At 45.8% G+C, this 23,660-nt stretch overlaps 1 protein-coding gene across 1 annotated transcript in view; it reads right to left on the bottom strand.

The window, feature by feature from the left end:
• Positions 1–1,462: 1,462 nt before the first annotated feature.
• Positions 1,463–23,660, bottom strand: part of Shc3 (SHC adaptor protein 3) — a 120,454-nt gene continuing 98,256 nt past the window's right edge. The window contains exons 8-12 of the mRNA NM_001105743.1: positions 20,985–21,135; positions 19,373–19,460; positions 18,265–18,423; positions 14,228–14,523; positions 1,463–1,774 (exon numbers count right to left, since the gene is read on the bottom strand). Of these exons, the coding sequence (NP_001099213.1) occupies positions 1,646–1,774; positions 14,228–14,523; positions 18,265–18,423; positions 19,373–19,460; positions 20,985–21,135 (823 nt within the window). The 3' untranslated portion in view covers positions 1,463–1,645. The remainder of the gene's footprint in view (positions 1,775–14,227; positions 14,524–18,264; positions 18,424–19,372; positions 19,461–20,984; positions 21,136–23,660) is intronic.

Here is a 23,660-nt window from a genome sequence, read left to right as displayed (position 1 = left end):
GGATCGGAGAATTGAACTTGAGTCCTCTGAAAGAGCAGTCAATGTTCTTAACCACTGAGTGCTTCTCTCTCTCTCTCTCTCTCTCTCTCTCTCTCCCCCATCCCTCCCTCCATCTCCCTCTCTTTCCCTCTGTCTCCCCCCTTTCTCTCTACCCACCCACCCTCACACAATACACACACAAACACACACACGAAAACGTAATTCCTCTTAAAAACATCCAATTTTTCATCGCACCACCTTAAAACATAGAGTCCTGTTAAACCGGCCAGGAGTGCTACCACATGGGATCTCTGGGACCAACGCCCAGGTTGCAGTCCTGTGAGGAGGTTACAACAAGCAACAAATGCAGCATCTGCTCCACAGCCCACTTGTTGTTTTAGAAGTCATGGATATAGCCAGCTTTGAAACACAGTATCACCCACCAAGAAAATAACAACAGAGTATCACCCACCATGAAAACAACAGCTTCTCAGATGGTAGAGAGAAAAGGCAGAGGGTCACTGCTCCGTCCCTTTTCATGGGGCTACTGAGAAAGTGTGGAGGGGAGACAAGGTGGCTCACTACGCCTCTCTCCAGCTGGTTCCAGAGACTGGAGCATAGGGCTGGGCACACACGGACCAGGGAAGAACAGCTGGGATGTGTGTCTCCAAGGCTCAATCCTGGGCAGACGCTGGTACAGGTCTTTCAAGGCTCTTACACATGGTTTTCGTTCTACTGAATACGAGAGGTAGTGGGGGGGCACTTCATACCAAGCCCATGATGGACACACTGGTTTGAAGGACAGACAGAAAGCTTGAAGGGCATACAGACCAGGAATACGCATACCCTGCTTCCTAAGACAGTCGTGTCATCAGTGTGCTGACGAACACCGAGGAAGCACTTGTCAATCAGTATCATGTTTGGCTTCAAATGAATCTCCCAAAACACACACACACACACACACACACACACACACACACACACACACACACACACACACCATGAGCCACCTGCTTTGGAATAGAGATTCAGTGGGTCATCCTGTGGCAGAAAACCCATTCACACAGCATCAATTCGGGGCCCGGGAGGCAGCACCCAACAAGCCAGGGCTGCAGGAGGTACCACCATCCCAGGGGAGATACCACCGTCCGTGAGCCAAGCTGCCGCCTGGAACCAGCACTCACACCAAACTACCCTCAGAGCAGATGTCTGGGCAGCACGCTGCCATATTCTATCGCAACTGTGTTTGTCCTGGAGCTGCTAAGCTCACCTGCATTCGCCCCGAATTGTGTTGATTAAATACAACTGCAGGTTACACCCTCCTAGCAGAATTTCCCAGTAGAATAGAGGTTAGTGAATAGCTTTTGCCAGAGCAACTACCGTCCAACTTGCCTCTCCCTAGAAACATACGGCATAGAGCGCTAATCTCACATCTTCCTTAGTCTTAAAAAATATAAATATGGGGGCCGTTTGTACAGGATGTGTGGGTATATACATTTCTACTATGCATCTGAGTCATGTGAACATATTTATGAAATTTGAATTTGAAGGAAACCTCTCTCACGGGGCTTTTGAAGAAGGTGATGGGCCCACAGACAGTTGCCCCAGATTCCATAGGCTAAGAGCAGCGGAGCCCAGGTCCTCCTGACCTGGGCGCAGGGCAAGCTCAGGGTTTCCTCTCCACTGGTTGCCGGAGACAAAGCTCACTCCCGGCAGAGACAATGGGCAGGCTGCTCTCCAGGTGGTAAGTAATGAGGTGACTGATGCTGTCAAAGACCCTGTCCTTCGTCCGGACCTGTGAGGATAAAATGAAAGAGAGGTTGAGCGGGCTTCCCGGGCAGAAAAGAAAGACCCCATTACAGTAGAGCGATCTGGAACATCTAGATTTGGCCCAGAAAGGCAAGAGGAGGACCAGGTTTCCTGGACCCGAGGGCTCACCATGCTTCAGAGGTGGTCTCTGTACAGACCCTCGTCACCGACAATAGCTGGTCAGTTCAGCCTGCTTCACCTACCTGTCCCTCTGAGGCAGTCTTTGATTTTCCAGTCCCACTGCCCTGTGGACACTGCCTACCTCAGTCCTCTCTGTGGCCACACTGGGACAATAGAAAGGAAGTCCCGGTTAATGAAGACCAGAAAAAGCAATGAAATCCAGGTCTGGAAGGAAAGTGAAATTGCCTTTTGTTTACGGATGCCTGCACAGCTGTGATAAAGAAGCTGATTAGACACCAAGGAGGAAAACTTCTTGATCTAATACATGAAGTAACTTTCCAAGAACTGAAGTTAATATACAAAAGCCAACCACAGGCCACTAAGACAGTTCACTGGGTAAAGGTGTCCTGAGTTCAAACCCTGGAACCTGTGTGAAGATGTGAGCAGAAAACCAACCTCAGGAAGCTGTCCTCTGACCTCCACACATGTGTTATGGCATGAGTGCCCTTTTACACACATGCACGCATGCATGCACGCTCACTCACGCACACCTAATAACAATAAGTAAATAAAAATGCCGGGCTGGAGAGATGGCTCAGCGGTTAAGAGCACTGACTGCTCTTCCAGAGGTCCTGAGTTCAATTCCCAGCAACCACATGGTGGCTCACAACCATCTGTAATGGGATCTGATGCCCTCTTCTGGTGTGTCTGAAAATGGCTACAGCGTACTCGTATAAATAAAATAAATAAGTATATCTTTTAAAAAAAATGTTAAGTCAATCACTTTCTTACTCACTAGCAATGGCCACATAAAATTTGAAGCTTAAATTTAAAACAAAATGCCAATCACTGTAACATAAAAGAAAGTAGAGGATTTCAGGTATTCAGTGAGATACTTAGGTATAAACTTAGCAAAGTATAAACAATGTATCAAACTAACTTGTTGCTCTTAGTAATTTTTTTCCCTAAAGTTTATTAGGAGAAGAAGAGATCCAGAGTAGTCATGGAAATACTGAAAGAAAAGAACAGGGCTGGTTCCCTGCGACAGTGGCTGGCACTCTGGTCTCAGAAAAGAACAAATATAGAAAACTCCACTGCTGGAATCAAGACACTGGGGTATTAGTGGAGGGACAGACATGTGCACCTGGACCAGAATAACGAGCCAGAAATAGACCCATAAGACAACGACTACTAACTTTAATGAGAGATAAAGTCATGTACTGAGGAAAACTGTTTTTAACAGATGGTCCTAGAACAATTGGACATCCATGTGGGAAAAAAATAAAGACCTTATATCCACTCAAACATTGACTCAAATGTATTAAGCAGAAAACAGAAAAACTCTCATGAAACTCTCAGAAAAACACTGTAGGAAGAAATGTAGACAACTACGGTGTCAGATAAAAGAAAGTAATGGCAGATTTGCAGAGAGAAGGCTGATTGGAGGATGCCCTTCAGAAGGGTTCTATTAGGAGACCAGCTCAAGGCTTCCAGGATGACACCTCAGAAAGGCAGAGAATTGGGAGAAATAAGACATTATACCACCTTCAATTCTGTTCGAGTTTCTGACTCAGAGACCTTCCAAGGAGGTGAAAACAAGGTTCATTGAGACCTATGGACCAAAAGTCAAGAAGGTACTGATAAGGGCTGGAGAGATGGCTCAGTGGTTGAGAGTGCTGACTGCTCTTCCAGAGGTCCTGAGTTCAAATCCCAGCAACCACATGGGATCTGATGTCCTCTTCTGGTGTGTCTGAAGTCATGTGTCTGAAGATAGCTACACTGTACTTACATATAATAAATAAATAAATAAATATTAATAAAAAGAGAAGGTACTTAAAAAGACCAGCATTTAAAGTTGGGAGAGATAGGTAGGTAGATAAATATCTAGATAGATAGATATCTAGATATCTAGATATCTAGATAGATAGATAGATAGATAGATAGATAGATAGATACATACATACATACATACATATATACATACATACATACATACATACACACACACACACACACACACACACACACACACACACACACACAGGGAAGGAGGGAAGAAGGAAGAGAGGGAGAACGCCATATAGGAAGTAAGTGGTCTCTTGGTGTCTACAGACAATTGGTTCCAAGATCCACTACAGATATCAAAATCCAGGAAAATTCAAATCCCTTATTTGTCAAATGATTCATTTGTACAATATACATACATCCCACCATAGATTCAAAACAAACTCCAGATCTCTGTCCCTACCCCCTCAGGCTGTTCTCTCCCCCTCCACCACCACCATTACCCCACTCTCTCCCACCACCACTCCATCCCTTTCCACCCCTACCCTACCCCATCCCAACCCTACTCCACCCTCTCCAAGCCCCACTCCACCTCCATCCCCTCCCACCCCCACCCCTGGCAACTTTCTTTCTGAGACAGAAAGTGGTAAAACTGACCCATGGCCTCACAGCTCTTGTAGGGAACTCATTTTTCTCCCTTCCACTGCAGCTGTGAGCAAGTCCAGCTCCCTGGTCTCTGGACCAAGGGCAACCTCGAACTATAGCTTCCTTTTTCTCTAGTGCTTTCTGATGCCCAGCATGAAGACCATGCCAGGGTAGGCTATGGTTTGGAGCTTGCCTTTGTGCCGCACACTGAAATCCTGTAAGACTCAGAAGTCCCCACTGTCCTTAGGGACTGAAGGACCCTTCCTTCTGGACTCCTTTATGCTTATATGCAGTGAATGTAGCTTCCTTAAGGGCTTTGAAAGTTCTCTCTCCTCATGAACTTATCCTGCTGCCTCTGGACCAATGTGTGCTCGCATGGTCTCTCTCCTCCCTCCCTCCCTCCTTCCTTGCCTCCCTCTCCTCCTCCTCCTCCTCTTCTTCCTCCTCCTCTTCTTCCTCCTTCTCCTCCTGCTCCTGCTCCTCCTCCTCCTCTTCCTCTTCTTCTTCGTCTTCTTTCTCTCTCTCTCTCTCTCTGTCTCTCTCTCTCTCTTTCCCTTCCCTCCCCCTACTCCTCTCCCCATTCCCCTCTCTCCTTCTCTCCCTTTCTCTCTCCCTCCCTCTCCTTTCTTTCCTTGATGTTTTGGATAGATACAAGGGAGAGAGAACCAAGCCTTAACAGCAAGGAGACCAACCTCATGGAATCTAATACAGCATCCTATGTCTAGACACCACCACAAGCACATCTTAAAACAGCACAGCACCAAGGGAACAGACCAATTCCCACTCAGGAGACAAATCAGAAAACAGAAAGAAATTCAAGTCACATAAAACAAACAAACAAAGACTTACTACATCCATTAAGACAAACGTATGAGGGGTTGAGGATTTAGCTCAGTGGTAGAGCACTTGCCTAGGAAGCGCAAGGCCCTGGGTTCGGTCCCCAGCTCCGAAAAAAAGAACCAAAAAAAAAAAAAAAAAAAAAAAGACAAACGTATGAAAAAGATAATTCAAGGGATAACAAACTCTTTTAGAAATTAAATGTACAAGTTTACAGGTTATGCAAACATATGTTTATATACCACAGAGAGAGATAAAGTTGATAAGGTTGTCAGGAAATGCTCCAAAGCAGCAGAAACTTGAGGGGAAGGTAAGTCTCTTTTTTTTTTTTTTTTCTTTTTTTTTTCGGAGCTGGGGACCGAACCCAGGGCCTTGCGCTTGCTAGGCAAGCGCTCTACCACTGAGCCAAATCCCCAACCCCAAAGGTAAGTCTTTATTCCTATGACTTTACACTGTGTTTCTTTTTAACGTTCTTCATGGAGATGCGCACTAATGGTATTTATAAGCAAAACGACAAGGGGTCAAGCAAGAATACACTACAAAATATTTAGAATACTTCTCCCTTCCCTTAATTCCTTCCAACTCTTCTTCCTTCCTGGGAAATCAATTCAACATAAAGATAAGATAGGTGCCTTATTATTGGGGGTGGCCCAGCTGGGGTCCCCGCAGGGGACATGCACAGGTGATGTAGCTCAGGTGTCAGAGGACAAGTGGAGGCACAGAAAGACCTCGTGACTGCAGAAGTTGTTACTGTTAGTAAGTAAAAGCACTAGTGTACTCTGGGAGCCTCAATAGCTGAAGGCTACCTGAGTCAAGCCTACAGAGGACCTGGACACTGAGTGTTAGCAGACTCTCCCAATGTAAGCATGGTGCCCAGCCCACCTTGCTGGCCGTGCTAGGCCAAAAGGAAGAATCAACTATGAATGACTCAGGGATAATTTTAGACAGACTCGGGCTGACAGAATGAGCCATCTCTGAGGCCTCTCCCACAAGCTCTCTCACTAGCTCTCCCCAATGCTATTTGAGTCCCTTTCTTCAACACCCCATCTACCACAGAGGCTCCTCAAGCTGGGCTGGGTGGCCTCCTCTTTGGCTTCCCAGCGACCTCGGTGCACAGCCAGAGAGCTCAGAGGCTGCTATACGCCTGAGTAAATTTAGACTCAGACCTTTTTTTTTTTTTTTGCATCCTTCTCTCTCTAGCTTGGCAAACTTCCCCCTTTCTAGTCAGGGACCAGCCAATTACCATGAAAATCAGAAGAATAAATATTGAAGAGAACGTGTTCCGACGTCTATTTCAGTGTCCTCTCGGCAAGGAGGCAACTTTACATTTTTAATTAAGTCTTTCATTTCCATCTCCTTTGAGGTTAAAGCTATCCTCCATAAGATCAATTAAATCGGATAATCAGATCCAGCTAAAAGTGTGCCCCCCCCCCCACCAAAAAGAACAGTCATCAGTGGGTACGAGTTAACAAGCATTCTTGATGGTCCTGCAAATTTCACTCCAGAATTACAACCCCACTTCCTAGACTCCCACACACCTTGATACAGGCTTGGGAAAAAGGTAATAAATTATTGTTAGTAGGGTATGAGAGTTGGTTTTAATTGCTAACCCGATGCACTCTACAGTCACCTGGGATGAGAGTTTCAATGAGATACTATCTAGATCAAGCTAGCCTATGGGCATGTCTGTGGGTAATCATCTTGATTATGATAATTGATGTAGGCAGCCACACCCACTGTGGGCAGCCCTATTCCCTAGGCAGGGAATTCTTGATTGTATGAGTAGATAAAGAGCTGGGCACAGGGTGCGTGCATTAATTCAGTATTCTCTGCTCTTGCCGGCAGATGTCAAAGACACAGAACATGTCTTTTAAGATAATTCTTTGGCGTATAAAGACTTTGGGAAAACATTTAATCATCTTTGTCCTACATGATGACATACATACTCAGCTAGACATTTTTTTTTAACATTCTGAGTTTTAAATACCAATCTCCAAGCGAAATATTTATATTCTCATGGAATTCTTGATGAGCTTTTTCTGCTATTTTCTGTTCGATAACCACAACTGAGTCGCTGCAGGACCTGGGCAGGGGGTGAGAGGGCTCTGGGGTGCTTCTATTTAGTAGTCTTGTTTGTGATTCTACACCTGTAAAAATTCACCACGGTTCAACATTAGCAAGGTCATGGACGCACACTCACACACCCGTAGAGGGCACGAGAGCCTCATGCTTACAGATCAGCCCTATGAAAACCAAAGGAAAGAGATATTTACCTGGTTTCCACCCAGAGAGCTGGGGATGGACATACTTCAGAAGCTGGTGATCTTTGCTATCTGTAGGGTCAAGCCTCTCCCTAATCCCCTAAAGGACTGTATTTATTTATCCCAGATGCACCCCCTCTCTATCTTGAGCATGGCTTCTCATCCATTGAACCCATCTTGACGAAAGATTCACTTGTAATTTATGTCAGCTCAGGTAACTTCAGTGTTATCTTAGGGCCAGGCCAATCCTGACTCTACAGGCATTCCTGAGTCAATAGAACCAAATCTCTGTGGCAGAGGCCATCTGTACTTTGTAAAGAGTTTCAGTGCGAACAAAGCTGCTGTACACACAGGACTGAGTTAACTGTCATCAGGAAACTTTTCTGATGTTGTGCTATGCCTAAACGTGGCTGAAATAAACTGTCCCGGGTCATGCTCTAGAAGTCTGAACCAGCACCAGCTAACTAAATCAGGCTAAACTGACTTTCCTTCTGGTCTCTCTCAGATTGCTACTCTGCCAGACCCTGAGCTTTGCAGAGACCCTCAACCTGCTCCCTAAATCCCTTGAACTCTCAGTTCATAATTTATAAAAGTCATGCTGGATCAAGCATCCATTCAGTGCCTATTGAATGTCCACTTCAGTGCCTATGAAGGTACAAGATGCATACAGAACAGTGAATAGACTGGACAGGAAACAAGTTCACCATGACACACAATAATCAAAACATCAAACATGCAGAACAAAGAAAGAATATTATAAGCTGCAGGGGGGAAAGACCAGTAATATATAAAGGCAGACCAATTAGAATAGCACCTGACTTTTCAATGGAGATTCTAAAGCCAGAAGGGCCTGGATAGATGTACTGTAGACTCTAAGAAAGCACAGATGCCAGCCCAGACTATTATACCCAGCAAAACATTCAATCACAATAGACGGAGAAAGAAAGATATTCCGTGATAAATTAAATTTAAGTAGAATGTCTCTGTAAATCCAGCTCTATAGGAAAACTTCAACCACACCCAAGATAACACAAAGAACAAATGATCTCAGATCAGCTAATCAAAAAGGGGGGGAGAGATGGGGGAACCACATCACCACAACAGAATAGCGGGAATCAGTAAACACTGCTCAATGATAACTCGCAGTATCAATAGTCTCAGTACCCCAATAAAAAGACACAGAGTAACATATTAGTTATGAAAGCAGGATCCATCCTTCTGCTGCACACCTTAACATCAAGGATAGACATCGCCTCAGAGTGAAAGGTTAGAAAAAGACATTTCAAGCAAACAGGCTGAAGAAACAAGCTGGTGTAACCATTTTCATTATCTGACAAAATAGATTTCAAGTGAAAACCAATCAAGAGACCGGGGAGACTATAGACTCATCAAAGGAAAAATCCCACCAAGAAAATATTGCAATTCTAAACATTTGTGCACCAAATGCAAGGGCACCTAAGTCTATAAAAGAAACTACGACAGTACTTTAATCACTATGGTTAAAAATCATGTCTTATTTCAACCTCAGAGGGTGACTGTGGAAGAATAAAATACCCACCTCTTGCCAATAGGCAGGTCATCCAGACAAAAACTAAACGTGGATTAAAGATGGAAGTCGTCAACAACAGAAAGTTTATAAACTCATGGAAACTGAACAGCTTGCTACTGAATGAAAATAAGAAGGCGGCATATCAAATTTATGGACCCACGGAAGGTTGTTCGAAGAGGCAAGGTCAAGTGCCTACTGGAAAACAAAACAAAACAAAGCAAAACAAAACAAAACCAGAGCGATCTCATTTTAGTAACTTATCGGCACACCTACATGGTCTAGAGCAAAAGGAAGAAATAATGCACAGAGAGAGTAGATGGCAGGAAATAATAAACTCAGGACGGAAATCAATAAAAGGACAATTCAAGGAATCAAAGAAACAAAGAGGTGGTTCTTTGAGAAAAAAAATCAGTAAAATTAAAATCTCCTTAGCCAAATTAACCAAAAGGAAATGGGAGGGAAACCAAACCACCCATATTAGAAGCAAAGGGGCAGATAGGAAGGCACCAAAGGAATCCAGATAATCAGAAAGATACACTTTAAAAATCTATACTCCAGGGCTGGAGAGATGGCTCAGTGGTTAAGAGCACTAACTGCTCTTCCAGAGGTCCTGAGTTCAAATCCCAGCAACCGTATGGTGGCTCACAACCATCTGTAATGGGATCCGATGCCCTCTTCTGGTGTGTCTGAAGACAGCTGCAGTGTACTCACATATATAAAATAAATAAATCTTAAAAAAAATAAACCCTATATTTGAACAAATTCTTGAGACATACCACCCACCAAAGTTAAATCAAGACCAAAAAGGCAATTTTAACACTTCTAACCACCACAGGGCATAAGGCGCACACATAATAAATAAACGTAGTAAAGATAAATGTTACTGATATATTTTGTTGCATTAGTATAGTATTTATTAAAATTGCACTTATAAAAGGGTAGATCCAGACGGATCATTCCGAAGAAAGGCACTTCTGTTTGACGAGAAACGCCACAGACCAAACTGACAGAAAAAAAAAAATTAAGAAGAATGGATTGGAAAATTTTATGGCTGAAAAAACAAAAGCAATCAAACAAACAAACAAAAAAAACCCAAACAAAGAGAAAAAAAAACTCAGTCCAGTAAGAAGTCTGAATCGACCACAGGTGGGCTAAGAGTGTCAGACTTAGATCCCAGATCATCTGCTAGTGACAAGTACTTAAAGGTGTGAGAACCAGATGACAAACGTCCCCCTGACCTTACCCCACAGGTCACCAAAGGCAGGTGGGCAGTATAAAGAGCAAGCAGGGATGTTTCCTCCTCGAGCTGCTGACCATCAAACGAACGTCAGTACAGTACATAACGGTACAGTACATTACAGTCAACGTGCAGGTTCCCCCTGACCCCAAATCTCCCTCCCCGGCCGCCTGTCCCATAGACACTGTGTGTGGGTCTGTGACAGTACAGGTCCCTCCTCCACAGGGCCACATCCACATCGGCAGCTCTCAGAGAATGTGCGTGACAGACGCTGGACAACCAACGCAGCAGGAAATGAGTCCACCTCAAAACATCTCTTTAGAGCTGGAGGGACGTGCAAGCCTTGGGGACCTGAGTTTGAATCCCCAGATCTCATGTGAAGCTGAGCAGGGCGCACACACCTGGAATACCAATGCTGTGAAGGCAAGAGGGGAAGTGGAGGGAAAGTTTCCGAAAGTTCATAGGTGAGCTAGCTTGGTGTTCATGAAGGCAAACAAGACCCCCCCCTTTTTTTTAATAAAGTGGGGTTTTTTTCCTTTTTAAAAAGAAAAGAACTTCACAGAAGATGGGCAGAAAAGAAGTTGTTACCTTACTCAGGGTTGTGTTTCCATACTTAGGGTTGTGGCTGCCCCGTACAGACAGATACTTTGAGAGCAGCAACTGTGTGGGCATCTCAGTCCACTGAATCACACTGGGTGACCCCTACCCTCCTCTGTGCCCTAAACACACAGTCCAACCACACGCTCCAGTTCCCTTCCTGCCCATCCATCACCGATCTAATTCTGCTAAGTAATTCTAACCTCCCTCCTTTGGTTTCCACTGGATGAGAGGTTTTTTAAGTAACTACCCTGGCATTTGCTCAACGGTTAAGTTGATTAAATTGCACTTACTGAACTTGGCAATTACTGGACTCTGCCCAGAGTGAAGTCCAATACTCTTATTGATTGGCAGCTAGACAAGCCTGCCAGACCCACAGAATCACTCAGACAGAATTGTACCAGCAGCTCGGTGTCGGAGGCTCTGCCTCGGTGACCTGCAAAAGCCGGAGGTGATTGGTGGAGAGCTTCCTGCAGCCCAGCCTACTTCACAGTCCTGTACGAAAGCCTAGAGACTGGAAACCATCATCCTGAGTGAGGTAACCCAATCACAGAAAAACACACATGGTATGCACTCATTGATAAGTGACTATTAGCCCAAATGCTTGAATTACCCTAGATGCACAGAACACATGAAACTCAAGAGGGATGATCAAAATGTGAATGCTTCACTCCTTCTTTAAAAGGGGAACGAGAATACCCTTGGCAAAGAACAGGGAGGCAAAGTTTAGAACAGAGGCAGAAGGAACACCCATTCAGAGCATGCCCCACATGTGGCCCATACATATACAACCACTCAATTAGATAAGATGGATGAAGCAAAGAAGTGCAGGCCAACAGGAACCGGATGTAGATCTCTCCTGAGAGACACACCTAGAATACAGCAAATACATAGGCGAATGCCAGCAGCAAACCACTGAACTGAGAATGGGACCCCCGTTGAAGGAATCAGAGAAAGGACTGGAAGAGCTTGAAGGGGCTCGAGACCCCATATGAACAACAATGCCAAGCAACCAGAGCTCCCAGGGACTAAGCCAATACCTAAAGACTATACATGGACTGACCCTGGACTCCGACCTCATAGGTAGCAATGAATATCCTAGTAAGAGCATCAGTGGAAGGGGAAGCCCTGGGTCCTGCCAAGACTGAACCCCCAGTGAACATGATTGTTGGGGGGAGGGTGGTAATGGGGGGGGAGAATGGGGAGGGGAACACCCATATAGAAGGGGGGAGGGAGGGGTTAGGGGGATGTTGGCCTGGAAACTGGGAAGGGGAATAACAATCGAAATGTAAATAAGAAATAACCAAGTTAATAAAGATGGGGAAAAAAAGAGTGAACACTGAAAAAAGAAAGAGAAAGAAAGAAAGAAAGAAAGAAAGAAAGAAAGAAAGAAAGTCTAGAGGTTCCAGTCTGGGGATCGTTTGGGATAAATACTGAAGACCCAGCAGACTTTTGACTTCTGTGGTCGCGGTGGATACTTCAGGAAGGAATGGTGTCATTGCTATTGCTGTGGTGTGCGTGTGTGTTTGTGTGCGTGTCTACACTCGTGTGTGCAGGTGCCTCTGAGGACAGAAGAGGATGTCAGATCCCCTGTAGCTAGTTACAGGCAGTTAGTTATGAGAAGACATCTGCTGTGCATACTGGGAACTGAACTCATGCCCTTTGCAAGGGCAACAAATGCTCTTAACCTCTGAGCCATCTCTTCAGTCCCCAAAGTGCTATAGGATATAAAACATGGGTAACTTTTTAAGTGTCCATACAGGAAGCCAAAGAAGTTTCCCTGTTTCTTTATCCTCTCTCTCTCTTTCTCTCTCCCTCCCTCCCTCCCTCTCTCTCTCTCTCTCTCTCTCTCTCTCTCCCTCTCTCTCTCTCTCTCTCTCTCACACACACACACACACACACACACACACACAGAGAGAGAGAGAGAGAGAGAGAGAGAGAGAGAGATTGGACACGAGCATGCCACACTGCGCACGCAGAGGTCAGAGGACACCCCTGAGTGTCGGTCCTCATCTTCCGCCATGTCTGAGACTCTCGTTGGGTCTCTCATCATTCACAGCTATATACAGTAAACTAGCCTCTGTGCTGTCATAGCTTGACACAAACTAATGCCGTCTGACAGGAGGGAACCTCAATTAAGAAAAGGCCCCCATAATAACAGGCTGTAGGTGAAACTGTTAGGAAATTTTCCTAATTACTGATTGATGGGGGCGGGTGCAGTCCACTGTGGGTCGGGCCATCCTTGGGCTGGTGGTCCTGGGTTCTATAAGAGAGAAGCCAATAAGCGGCCCTCCTTCCATGGCCTCTGCATCCGCTCCTGCTTCCAGGTTCCTGCCTTGTGTGAGTTCCCATCCTGGCCTCTTTTGATGACAAACAGTGATGAGGAAAACAAAGTCAAATAAACCCTTCCCTCCCCAAGTTGCTTTTGCCGTGGTGTTTCGTCAGAGTAATAGAAACCCTGACTAAGCTGCTCTCCCATCTCGCCATGAGGGCGTTAGGAGTAAAGACGCTGCCATGCCTGGCTTTTATGTCGATTCTAGGGATTCGAACTCTGGTCTTCGTGCTCGTATGGTGTAGGGGTTTGAGTGAAAAGTTGTTCTCCATGGGCTCATGTATCTGAACATTCACTGATGCCATTTGGGGACCCACTGGACAGTGCGTCCTTCCTGAGGAAGTCTATGGAAGGGGCTGGGCTTTTGAGACTGTACAGCTTCATCCACTTCCAGTTCACTCCCCCCGATGTGTAGACAAAGTGTGACGTGACCAGTGGAGCCTCACACTCCTACCACCATGCAGTCCCCATCACTGTGAGCTCACGCATTCTCCTCCCCCATCCCCACCCCCATGGAACAGTAAGCCAAAACAAACCTCCCTCGGTTGGTTTTGATCCTAGAATCTTATCACAGGGACAAAAAGGTAGCTAATCCATGGAGCAAGCCCTTTACCCATTGAACTGTCTCCACCGCTCCCCTTCCATAAAACGTGTGTGTGTGTGTGTGTGTGTGTGTGTGTGTGTGTGTGTACATGAGCATGAGCACGGGTGCGCGTGGAGGCCGGATGAGAGTACTGACTTCCCTGAAGCAGGTGCTAGAGAAGGTTGTGAGCCACCAAATGTGGATGCTGAGAAAACAAACTCAGTACTCCAAAGCACTAAGTCATGGCTCCAGGCTAGATTTCTTTACCTTATAAGGTGGTGAAGGCCAAAGCTTTTATCCTGGACTATAGCTGTCCAAGTTTTGTAACTCACACAGGGCATCGATCACAAATACTTGTCACATAAGCCTCCCGTCCCCGACAGGTACCGTAAACAGAGGAGACGGTATGGATATGGCCCCTTGCAAGGCCTGGTAAACAGAAACGGTCAGAGGTAGTTCCGAGCTTACTGAATGCCGCCTGCCCATGCCTCACCGTGCCTTCCGGGTCCACCAGCAGCAGGTGCTTGGCCTGGCCATTGTGCATGCCTGTGAGGACAAAGGAGCCGGGGTTGGTGGTACTCTTCCTGACTAGGAAGTCTCCATCTTCCTGTAGTAGAGCCTCTGCCTCCTTCCTGCTCATCTCGCCTTGGTACCAGGGCTCAGCATTAAGCTCCTCCAGCATCTTGGCGTCCGGGGCTCTGGGTGTAACGGGGCTGATACACTCCACAGACGCAGCTTTGCTCAACACAGGGCCCAGGGGTTGGTTTCTGAGGGCATCTTCAAAAGGCTCTGTCAACAACATATGACGGCGACAGATCAATCTCCGGAAGAGGGAGCAGTAAAAATAGAGCAAGAGATGAAAATTAAAATGTAACTCTTGACAGAGGCTGGCAACGGAGATGGATCATCGGAACTAGCATTTAAATGCGCTGCCCAAATCCTGGCAGGGCTCTCTGGTGAGTCTACTTCCCAGACAGTCGGGGGTTGTGCTCGGTGCCAAGGACAAGACACACTCTGTCTAGCTGGTGAGAAGGACTTCAGTGTTCCACACCACCAGAGGGCAGGTAAAACTCGCCACTTCGCACTACCTACCTTCTCTGAGCCGTTAGGCAGCCTCCTTAAGAAACCTCATATACAAACCTGTCAATTCCGAAGGAAAAGACACACTATGAAACTCTGATTCCACGATTTACTTCAGAGAATCCGAGGTGTGTCTTGTAGACCTGCTCCAGGATAAGAGTTCTACTTGGCCTTGACCTTTCCTGGTATTTGAGTATTGACGTCACTCTTGGCTTAATCTACGTGGCAGCAGACGTCATATTATACAGCATACCAGTGTAGTAAAAACCATACCAGCAGCCAAAGGATCCACTAAGTACATCTAATTAAACTTCAGTGAGCGGTTTTCTGCAGGATGGGGGCCTTGGTATAAGCGCTGAAAAGTGTGTACAGCGCCACGTAACCACCGAGGGTTTAGGATCAGACCACCGGCATTCTACACTGCAAACAGCACGATCTACGATCGTCTCTCTCTTGAACAAGGCTCCGCCCCAGAGTCCCACAGTGTTTCTGGGACACTCATTGAAACTCCACAACCACGCAATGAATGTCGTAAAACAAGCCAAATCTGCTAGATCTTAAGAAAGGATGGGAAAAAGGACAGAAGAATACATCAGAACAAAATTAGATCTTGTTCAGAATTGCTAAATGTTTTACAAATGTAGAGAGGAAATGTGATTTAAAAGCCGTTGGCTGAAGGCTAAAATGAGAGTGTGTGTGTGTGTGTGTGTGTGTGTGTGTGTGTGTGCGCGCGCGCTCCCATGCGTGTGCATGCATGCATGCACATATGTGTTTGTATAAGTGCATATACATGTGTGTACATGAGAATATGTGTGCATGTGTGTGTTTGTGTGTGTGCATGCATGTATGCACATATGTGTGTATGTATTTATATATGTGCATGTATGTGTGTGTACATGTGAATATGTGTGTAGGTATGTGTTTGTATATGTGCATATGTGCGTATGCATGTGCAGGCCAGATAGCGATGTTGGATGTCTTTTCTAATTCCTTGCAGCCTTGCTCTTTGTGACAGGGTTTCTCACTGATGCAGAGTTCCACTGGGCTGGCCAGGCATCCTCCGGTCTCTGCCTTCCCAGGTCTGAGGTTACAGATGTGTGCTGCTGCACCTGGCATTTTCACTTGGGTTCACAGGTCCCTGTACTTGGGCAACAAGCACATTAGTGACTGAATCTTCCAGTCCCACCTCAGCTCCTGGGCTCTCCTTTTCGCCCCACTTTTAAAAATCTGATTACAGGAAGTACTGAAAATTCTGCATAATGCTGTTTTCTGTGTCATCACCATCTTGCTAGTCCACCGTCAGTCATTGTCACTACCATTGCCAACACTACACAAAACCCGTCATCATCATAGTCACTGACATCACCAGCAGCATCACCACCACCGTCATCCCTAACACCACCAACATCAGCACCACGATAATCCCTTACATCACCAGTATCATCCCCAAGACTACCAACATCACCGCCACCCTCACTTAAATCACCAGCAACATCACTGTCATCACTAATGCCACCAACATTAGCACCGCTGTCACAGCATCTCCACCATTCTTCTTAGCAGTAGTGTTTCGGGATATACAGACGTCACTTCCCTACTTCTAGACAGACAATGATTTCTTAACATATTTTCTCCTTCCAGTCACCACTTCTCTTTGTTTTGAGAACAAGAACAAAAATTAATAGATGAGAGTAAGATGTCTTCAGATTTCAATTTCCTCAGCCCTCAGCCCTCTCAGCTGTCTTCTGACTCTCTGGCCATGCATGTGTTAAGCATATACCTACACAGGCAAAATCACTCAAGACACAAAAAAAATTTTTTTAAAGAAAAATCTTTAAAAAAGAAAACAAAAATAAAAACAGGCATGTAGGTGTGGACTTGCAGTCCCAGCACCAATAGCGTGTGGAAGGCAGATCCATGGGGCCCACTGGCCAGTCAGGCTAATCTAGGTAGCAAGTTCCAAGCCCACTGAGAGATCTTTTCTCAAAAACAATGGGGATGGCTCTTGAGAATGGTGCACACATGGGTGTGTGTACTTGTGAGCGTTGAGAAACGGCACACACCGGCGTGAGAGTGCACACACATACAAATCCCTCCCCCACATACCATACATAAACTCCTCTCTCTCTTCCCATATGCATATATGTATATGTGTATATATGTATATACGTATGTACATATGTACGTATGTATGTTCATCCTCCTAAGCTTCCACATTTCTTTCCAATTTTCTTAACAATTTCTACTTATTCCATTTCGGTTCATGAATTGCATGATTTCCTCTAACTATACGCCAAGGAACAAGGCCATGTGACAGCATCAACCTATCCTGCCAAGCGTGTTGGGCTCCCTTCATTCTGCTCCTCAGCACACCCCTGGGCAAGCCTCAGCCTGACAGCATGCGGTTGGTTATTTAACCCCCCCACCCCTCCGAGCAGGGCCATCTGCTCCGATGTTCCTGTGAGCTTCAGGAATTAGAAAAGTATTCGATAGACGGTAAGCACTAGATACATTTTTGGAGAATGAGAGGGAAAACCAAGAGCCAATAGAAGGAGCAGGGAGGAAGTGGGAGGAGGACGGGGATGGGAAAGTAGAGAGGGAGGGAGGGAGGAAGGAGGAAGGGAGGGAGGGAGGGAGGGAGGGAGGGAGGGAGGGAGGGGTTACAGAGGACACTGTAAATAATTCTAAACAATTTCTCATCCACATGTCCTTGCTATAGACTGGGGTATGTTGTAGTAATTTCCAACCCCAATAAGCCTGTATAAAAATCACAATCTAGTTATTATAATGATAAACCGTGTCCTAAATGGGGCAGATGTGGTGCTATGGTGACTTCTATCCCCCAACTATAAAACCCTTTCTTACTTGCGGTTTCTCCTAGCCACAAGGTTCTGATCCATCTTGGTTTCCCCGCCTCATCTTCCCTTCTCCTCCTCTCCCTACCTGCCTCCCTCTCAAAGACCTCCTGTCCCACCTTTCCCCTCCGCTGCCCAGTCACAGGCTATAGCCTTTACTGACCAGCTAAAATGGAGAGAAGTATCACGTGAGCTCACCTAAGTACATGACCGGCTGCTCGTGGGGGGCAACCCCTCTTGAGAAAACAATTTAACATCAAAATAACAACATCAGGATAACCCACAACAGGGGTCTCTCACTATGGCCACACCATCTCTGCAACTTCTGAAATCATATAACGGTTAGCACATCATGGCCAGTTAATATTCAAATGAACACAAATATTTGTATATGATGTTGGTCTTCAAGAGGAAAGCCAATTTTCTCAAAAGAAAAGTCTCTTGACTACAGGGAAGATGTAGCAACTCCAACACCTTACTTGAACCCAATCAAAGTCAGAAAAACACCCTTAATCATCACACCAGACCACAGAAAATTTGGTAGCGATAAGGATATTGGATAAAAGGCAGCACAGGAAAAGCAAAGGACACCTACTCATGTCAAAGAGGTCCTTCCGTGGGCTGCTCTCAGTGCTGCTGGTTGCTGCTGGCCAAACCTGTGGTGGGACTGGCTGGGTGTTGACATAGGTTGGTGTTTCTCCTACAGGAACCATGTGAGCTTTCCCTTCTGGTGTGCTATAGATGTCCAAGGAGCCTGCAGCAAGAGAGTGAACCCTGTTATCTCTTAGGATGGCAGCACACTTCCTGTCTGTGCCTGGAAGACCCAGGATTCGATACAGCAGCACCTCAAGCCTGCTGTTGAGAATATTTACTCAAGGTGAATTCTCTTCTAAGCCTGTCTGTACCGTGGCACTGTATGACACTCCTCAATCCTTCATGGAGAGAGAGGGGGGGGGGGGAGGAGAGAGAGACAGAGACAGAGAGACAGAGAGACTGGTTGATTGATTGATTGATCTATAGAAAGAATCCTCCAGCCAGCGTCAGGGTGGGCACTGGTAGTTAAAGGCCTCGTCATATGGACCCTGGGAGCCTGCACTGAGTGACACTGTTTCAAAGTGACCTCCCAGCAGGCCCAAGGGGTGCTAAGGCTGAGCCCGGGGGACCTCAGCTGTTTTGTCACCCAGAGATAATGTAGAAAGTGCTTCCCAAGAGGGAGCACCAGCTTGGATCATTCTGTTTGTGGCCATCTCTGCTTAACTTGGGTAACAGACCCCTTATTCATCCTCCTTTAGGAAGAATGGCTACGGGCAAACAGATAAATAAATTCGTGTCCGTTCTGTGGGAGATCATATCTACTGGTTTCAAATCAGATCTCGATGGCCAGGTGAGGCGATTCACGCCTGTCATCCCAACACATAGAAGGCTACAGCAGGAGGATCACTGAAAGTTCAAGGCCAGTCTGAACTGTACGGCAAAGTCTCGTATCATAAAAACACTAAAACAAAATTAAAAAACCAAAAGAAAATCAAAGAGGAGCTTACGACATACTGAGTTTTGGACTCTCCGGGCTCCTGTAGAATGTTCCCTTTCCCGAAGTCTCCATGAACTCTCTCTCCTACCTCACAGGAAGTGGAAGGAGGCCCTGGCCAGTGCATCTACCTGTTCAGAGCATGCTCAGTGCTGCCCCATCACTCTCCTCGTACCTTGCCTGGTGGGTGCTCTCTGCCAGTCTTCACCGAATGCATCTCCTAAGTGTCTTCCCTGGTAATAAGTTTGCTCTTTTCCTGAAAACTAGAGACACATGTCAGTATTCAGAAGGAAAGAACTGTCTTCTCAGTTTTCACCCTTGTGATCCACAGTGTCATGGGTCGGGCTCTTATGGGCTGATACAATCCTCTCTGATGCCCACCTTTCCATCCCCACCTCACAGTGGCATTGCGTTCAGCAGATACCCTTGCATGGTTGGGAAATAAAATGACCACCTCATTAATGCTACAACATCCTTTCCTTGTTTTTGTCACCCCCATAATTCTTCTCAAGGGCAACCACAGAGAGAGACCTTATATGCCAGTAGCCATCCGCTCTCAGAGAAGCACATTCTCTGAGAACCAGGAAGCTGCAGTGTCAGAACCTTGATGTCAATGCTGCTCTGACACTGTTATTGGCACAAATAACCTTGAAAATATCCAGAGTTTGGAGGTGTGGCTCAGCTCACCAGGCACAAGAGTCTGGGTTCTATCTGTAGTACACCCCCCCCCCAAATCTCAGAAGCGTCTATAAAAGATGGAGATGCAATCATTTTAGGAAGCAATTTCGAGTTAAAAGTTGTTTGAGTTGAGGTTCTGATGGTTTGTTTCAGTCGACAGCTTGACCCGACCTAGAAGAGATGAATCTGGGGAGAGTCTCAATGAGGGATTGTCTACATTCAGTTGGTCTGTGGGAAAATCAGCGGGGGATCTTGCCTTTTAGGTAAGTTGATGTGGAAAGACCTGGTCCACTGTACCTGCACAGATTCCTAGACAGGGGTAGTCGAACTGAATAAAAGTGGGGGAAGTGAGCTCAGTACAAAAAGAGTATGGGAGCGGAGCACAAAGGAACATGGGAGAAGAACGCAAAGGAGCATGGGAGTGGAGCGCAAAGGAGCATGGGAGTGGAGCGCAAAGGAGCATGGGAGTGGAGCACAAAGGAGCATGGGAGTGGAGCACAAAGGAGCATGGTACTGAGCACAAAGGAGCATGGGAGTATACAAACACACACACACACACACACACACACACACACACACACACACACACACACACACACACTGTGGTTGTAATGTGACTTGTCGCTTCATGCTCCTGCCCTGTGACTTCCTCACAGTGATGGGCTGTAACCTGGTGCAGTACACTAACACAAGCACTTTCTCCTCTCAGCTGGTCACTGTGACAGTATTTGTCACATTATCACAGCAATTAAGATGAAGCTAGAGCAGAATGAGGGATGAACAAGATAGGGAAAAAAATCAAATAAAATTGTTATACTTTCATGGGATGGGTCAACTCTTTCCAGGGAGCCCACAGTGGCTTTTAAAAGCCTCGAATCCTGCCATCCCCTCATCAAGCGTGTATTACACTGGGATTGGTGCTAAGATTTATGCTGTCTTTATTCATGTGGTAGACAAGACGCTGTGACGCCACACTGTGAAATTGGTGAAGAGAGTCTTCAAGTGATAGTGTCAAAAGCCACATGGGGTATCAGCCAGAAATATAACACTGAAGGAGGCGAATGCAAAAGAAGGCCAGCCTCCCCCCAGGAAGAGAACCCCAAACTTACCTGGGCTGCATCAGGAGCGTGGGGTCTGGCTTTCAATCGAGCATCGAGAAACCCTCCTGGAGGAGGCATCTTGTTGGGAACGCTGTTGTAGTACGGGTGATCGGGGCCATCTCCCTCTTCTTCAGTCCACGGCTCGTCCAGACTCTGCATTCTGTTAAAAGATTTTCGGTGACCTTCACTCAAAATTGATCATAGGAGCAGACCAATGAATCTAACATAAAAACAAAGCACTGGGTTTGGTTTAAGTGTGGCCTCCAGCACACATGGCTTGTTGGAGGCTTGATACCCAAGGTGGTAGTGTTAAAAGGTGGTGGGACTTTTAAGATGGAGTCTTAAAGTTACAAATGAGACATCTACATGGATCCATCAGGAGATAACTAAAAATAGACAGTCTGTTTAATTCAGATATGCTGGTAAGTTCTAGCCCTCAAGCCTGTCAGACTGGCTGGATTTGGCATTTAATATGTTTAAGCTTACTATGACAGACAGAGACTCTCAAATCCTAGCAGTGACCCCTGCAAGGTCTCCAAGAAGATATATGGCCATGACGACAAAGGACTCCACCTGGGTTGTGGTCTATTAACCACTGGGCAAGACTGCCCCATTGCCTCACCAATCAATGGGTAGGGCTTGATGTACAGACAGAGAGGATACCCAGGGAATTAATTGTCCCATATTGCCTAAGACAAGGCAAGGTCAATCTATCCCATGTTCCTCCTCCACAGAAAAAGCCTCTCACCTTCTGTGCCTGATGGCCAAAGACTGCCTCTGCCCCCAGTGCCATGGAGACCACAGGAGCCTGGGACAACTGTCTAGGTTGTGGACTATGGACTAGTCTCTGTCATTTTAATTAAAAGATAGGCCATCTAGATTATAATTTATCCTTCTCAGGTCTCCGAGCATCTTGCTGGCTAAATTAACTACTTGACAGCTAGAGAATAACAGGCAGCTAGCTCCTTAACCCAACGTAATCCACCGCCATGTTAATCAGAAAGGCAAACAGGTTTACCGCGCTCACAGGCTTCGGGTTAAAAGATAAACAGGCTTCAGATGTAACCTTTTTACTATTCCTCTATCTAAAGGGACTCGCCTTGCAGTGACTGCTCCCAATGGTCAACCATCTGTGTCTTATTCATGGTAAATAATTGGATAGGAGAAAGGTGTAAAGTTTATTATGGTCTGAGGATACAGAAGCTTAAGTTATGAGGATCTAAGAAAGTATTTTAGGGTCTAAGAAGGTATCTTGAGGCAGGCGAATGCAAGTGAAAACTTAAATGGTAATAAAAAGTGATTTAGGGAACATAGAAAGAATGAAAAAATGCTTTGGTGGGGCTGGAGAGATGGCTCAGAGGTTAAGAGCACAGACTGCTCTTCCAGAGGTCCAGAGTTCAAATCCCAACAACCACATGGTGGCTCACAACCATCTGTAATGGGATCTGATGTCCTCTTCTGGTGTGTCTGAAGACAGTGACAGTGTATTCACATACAGTAAATAAATAAATAAATAACAAATAAATAAATAAATTTTTAAAGAAAGAAAAATGCTTCAGAGTTCTTCCTCTCACTATGCTACAGCTGTATTAGGACATCAGAAGTTCAGAGCTCTAACATTAATCAATGGGATTCTGATAAATTATTGCTCTCACTCTGGTAGAGCCTCCCACCATACAATCCAGTGTCATAGCTGCAAGTTCAAGACTTTATGTTTCCTTGGCTGTCTTTGAAGTATAGACTTAAACGTGTTTCTCACGGTGCTAAATCTATACACGCCTAATCTTCTGGATAGAGGGACAAAGCCCCTCTTTCATGGTCAGTGGTCAGACCGAAAACCAAGATCAAATGAGCTTTTGCCCTTTCTGCTCCCGGGAAGGTTCCTGTCTTCCCTGGCCTCACTTAAAGAATGTCCATGCTTTTAACAAAAGCAACTGTTCCCCAAGCCTCTGCTATGACACACGGGTGTGAGTCCACTGCCTTTTTACCCTGTGGGTTTCGGTACAGATTACAATGGCAATGCTAAGATGCCTAAACTGTATCTCTTTTTGTAAACTTAAAAAGATTCTCATAAGGGTCAGAGAATTCACTTGGATCCACATCTCGAAGTTCAAATGGACTCCAGATGAGTACCATGTCAATCAACAGCCAAAGTTTCCACCTATTGCCTATTCCAGAGGGTGGGATTCCTCTCCATTCCCCCAACTACCATGGGTCTAAAGTTCCAAATATACACCTAAGAAAAAATGTGTGTGTGTGTGTGTGTGTGTGTGTGTGTGTGTGTGTTCCAGTTTCCTGCCAAATCCAGGTGTTTCCTTGAGATTTGCATCCTGGAAGGCTCCAGAGCAGCCACCCACAGGTGCTCCAGTCTGGCCCATATGGAATATAGAGATAGTCTATGCTTCTATATATCTGTAGCCATATCCATATCTACCTTCACAGATGCTTCAACTGGGCCTGAACGTTCCTAGCCACGGATATTCTCACAGATCCTGGACAAGAGTGAGGCAACCAGCTCTCTCAGGACTTGGCCAGCATCCCAATTTTCTTAGTGTCCCACAAAATGCCATCGCCACCATTCAGCAGGAAGTAGTCTAAAGAGCATAACAGCCTCACTCCTGCCCCACCCATCACCCCTGCCTAGTTCTTCATTTTCAATTAAACCAAAAGGGAGGAATGTTAGCT

This window comes from Rattus norvegicus, chromosome 17 (genome assembly GCF_036323735.1).
Source record: "Rattus norvegicus strain BN/NHsdMcwi chromosome 17, GRCr8, whole genome shotgun sequence".
Lineage (NCBI taxonomy): Eukaryota > Metazoa > Chordata > Mammalia > Rodentia > Muridae > Rattus > Rattus norvegicus.
Note: the sequence above shows the minus strand (reverse complement) of the source record. Positions and strands in the feature narration are given on the sequence as shown.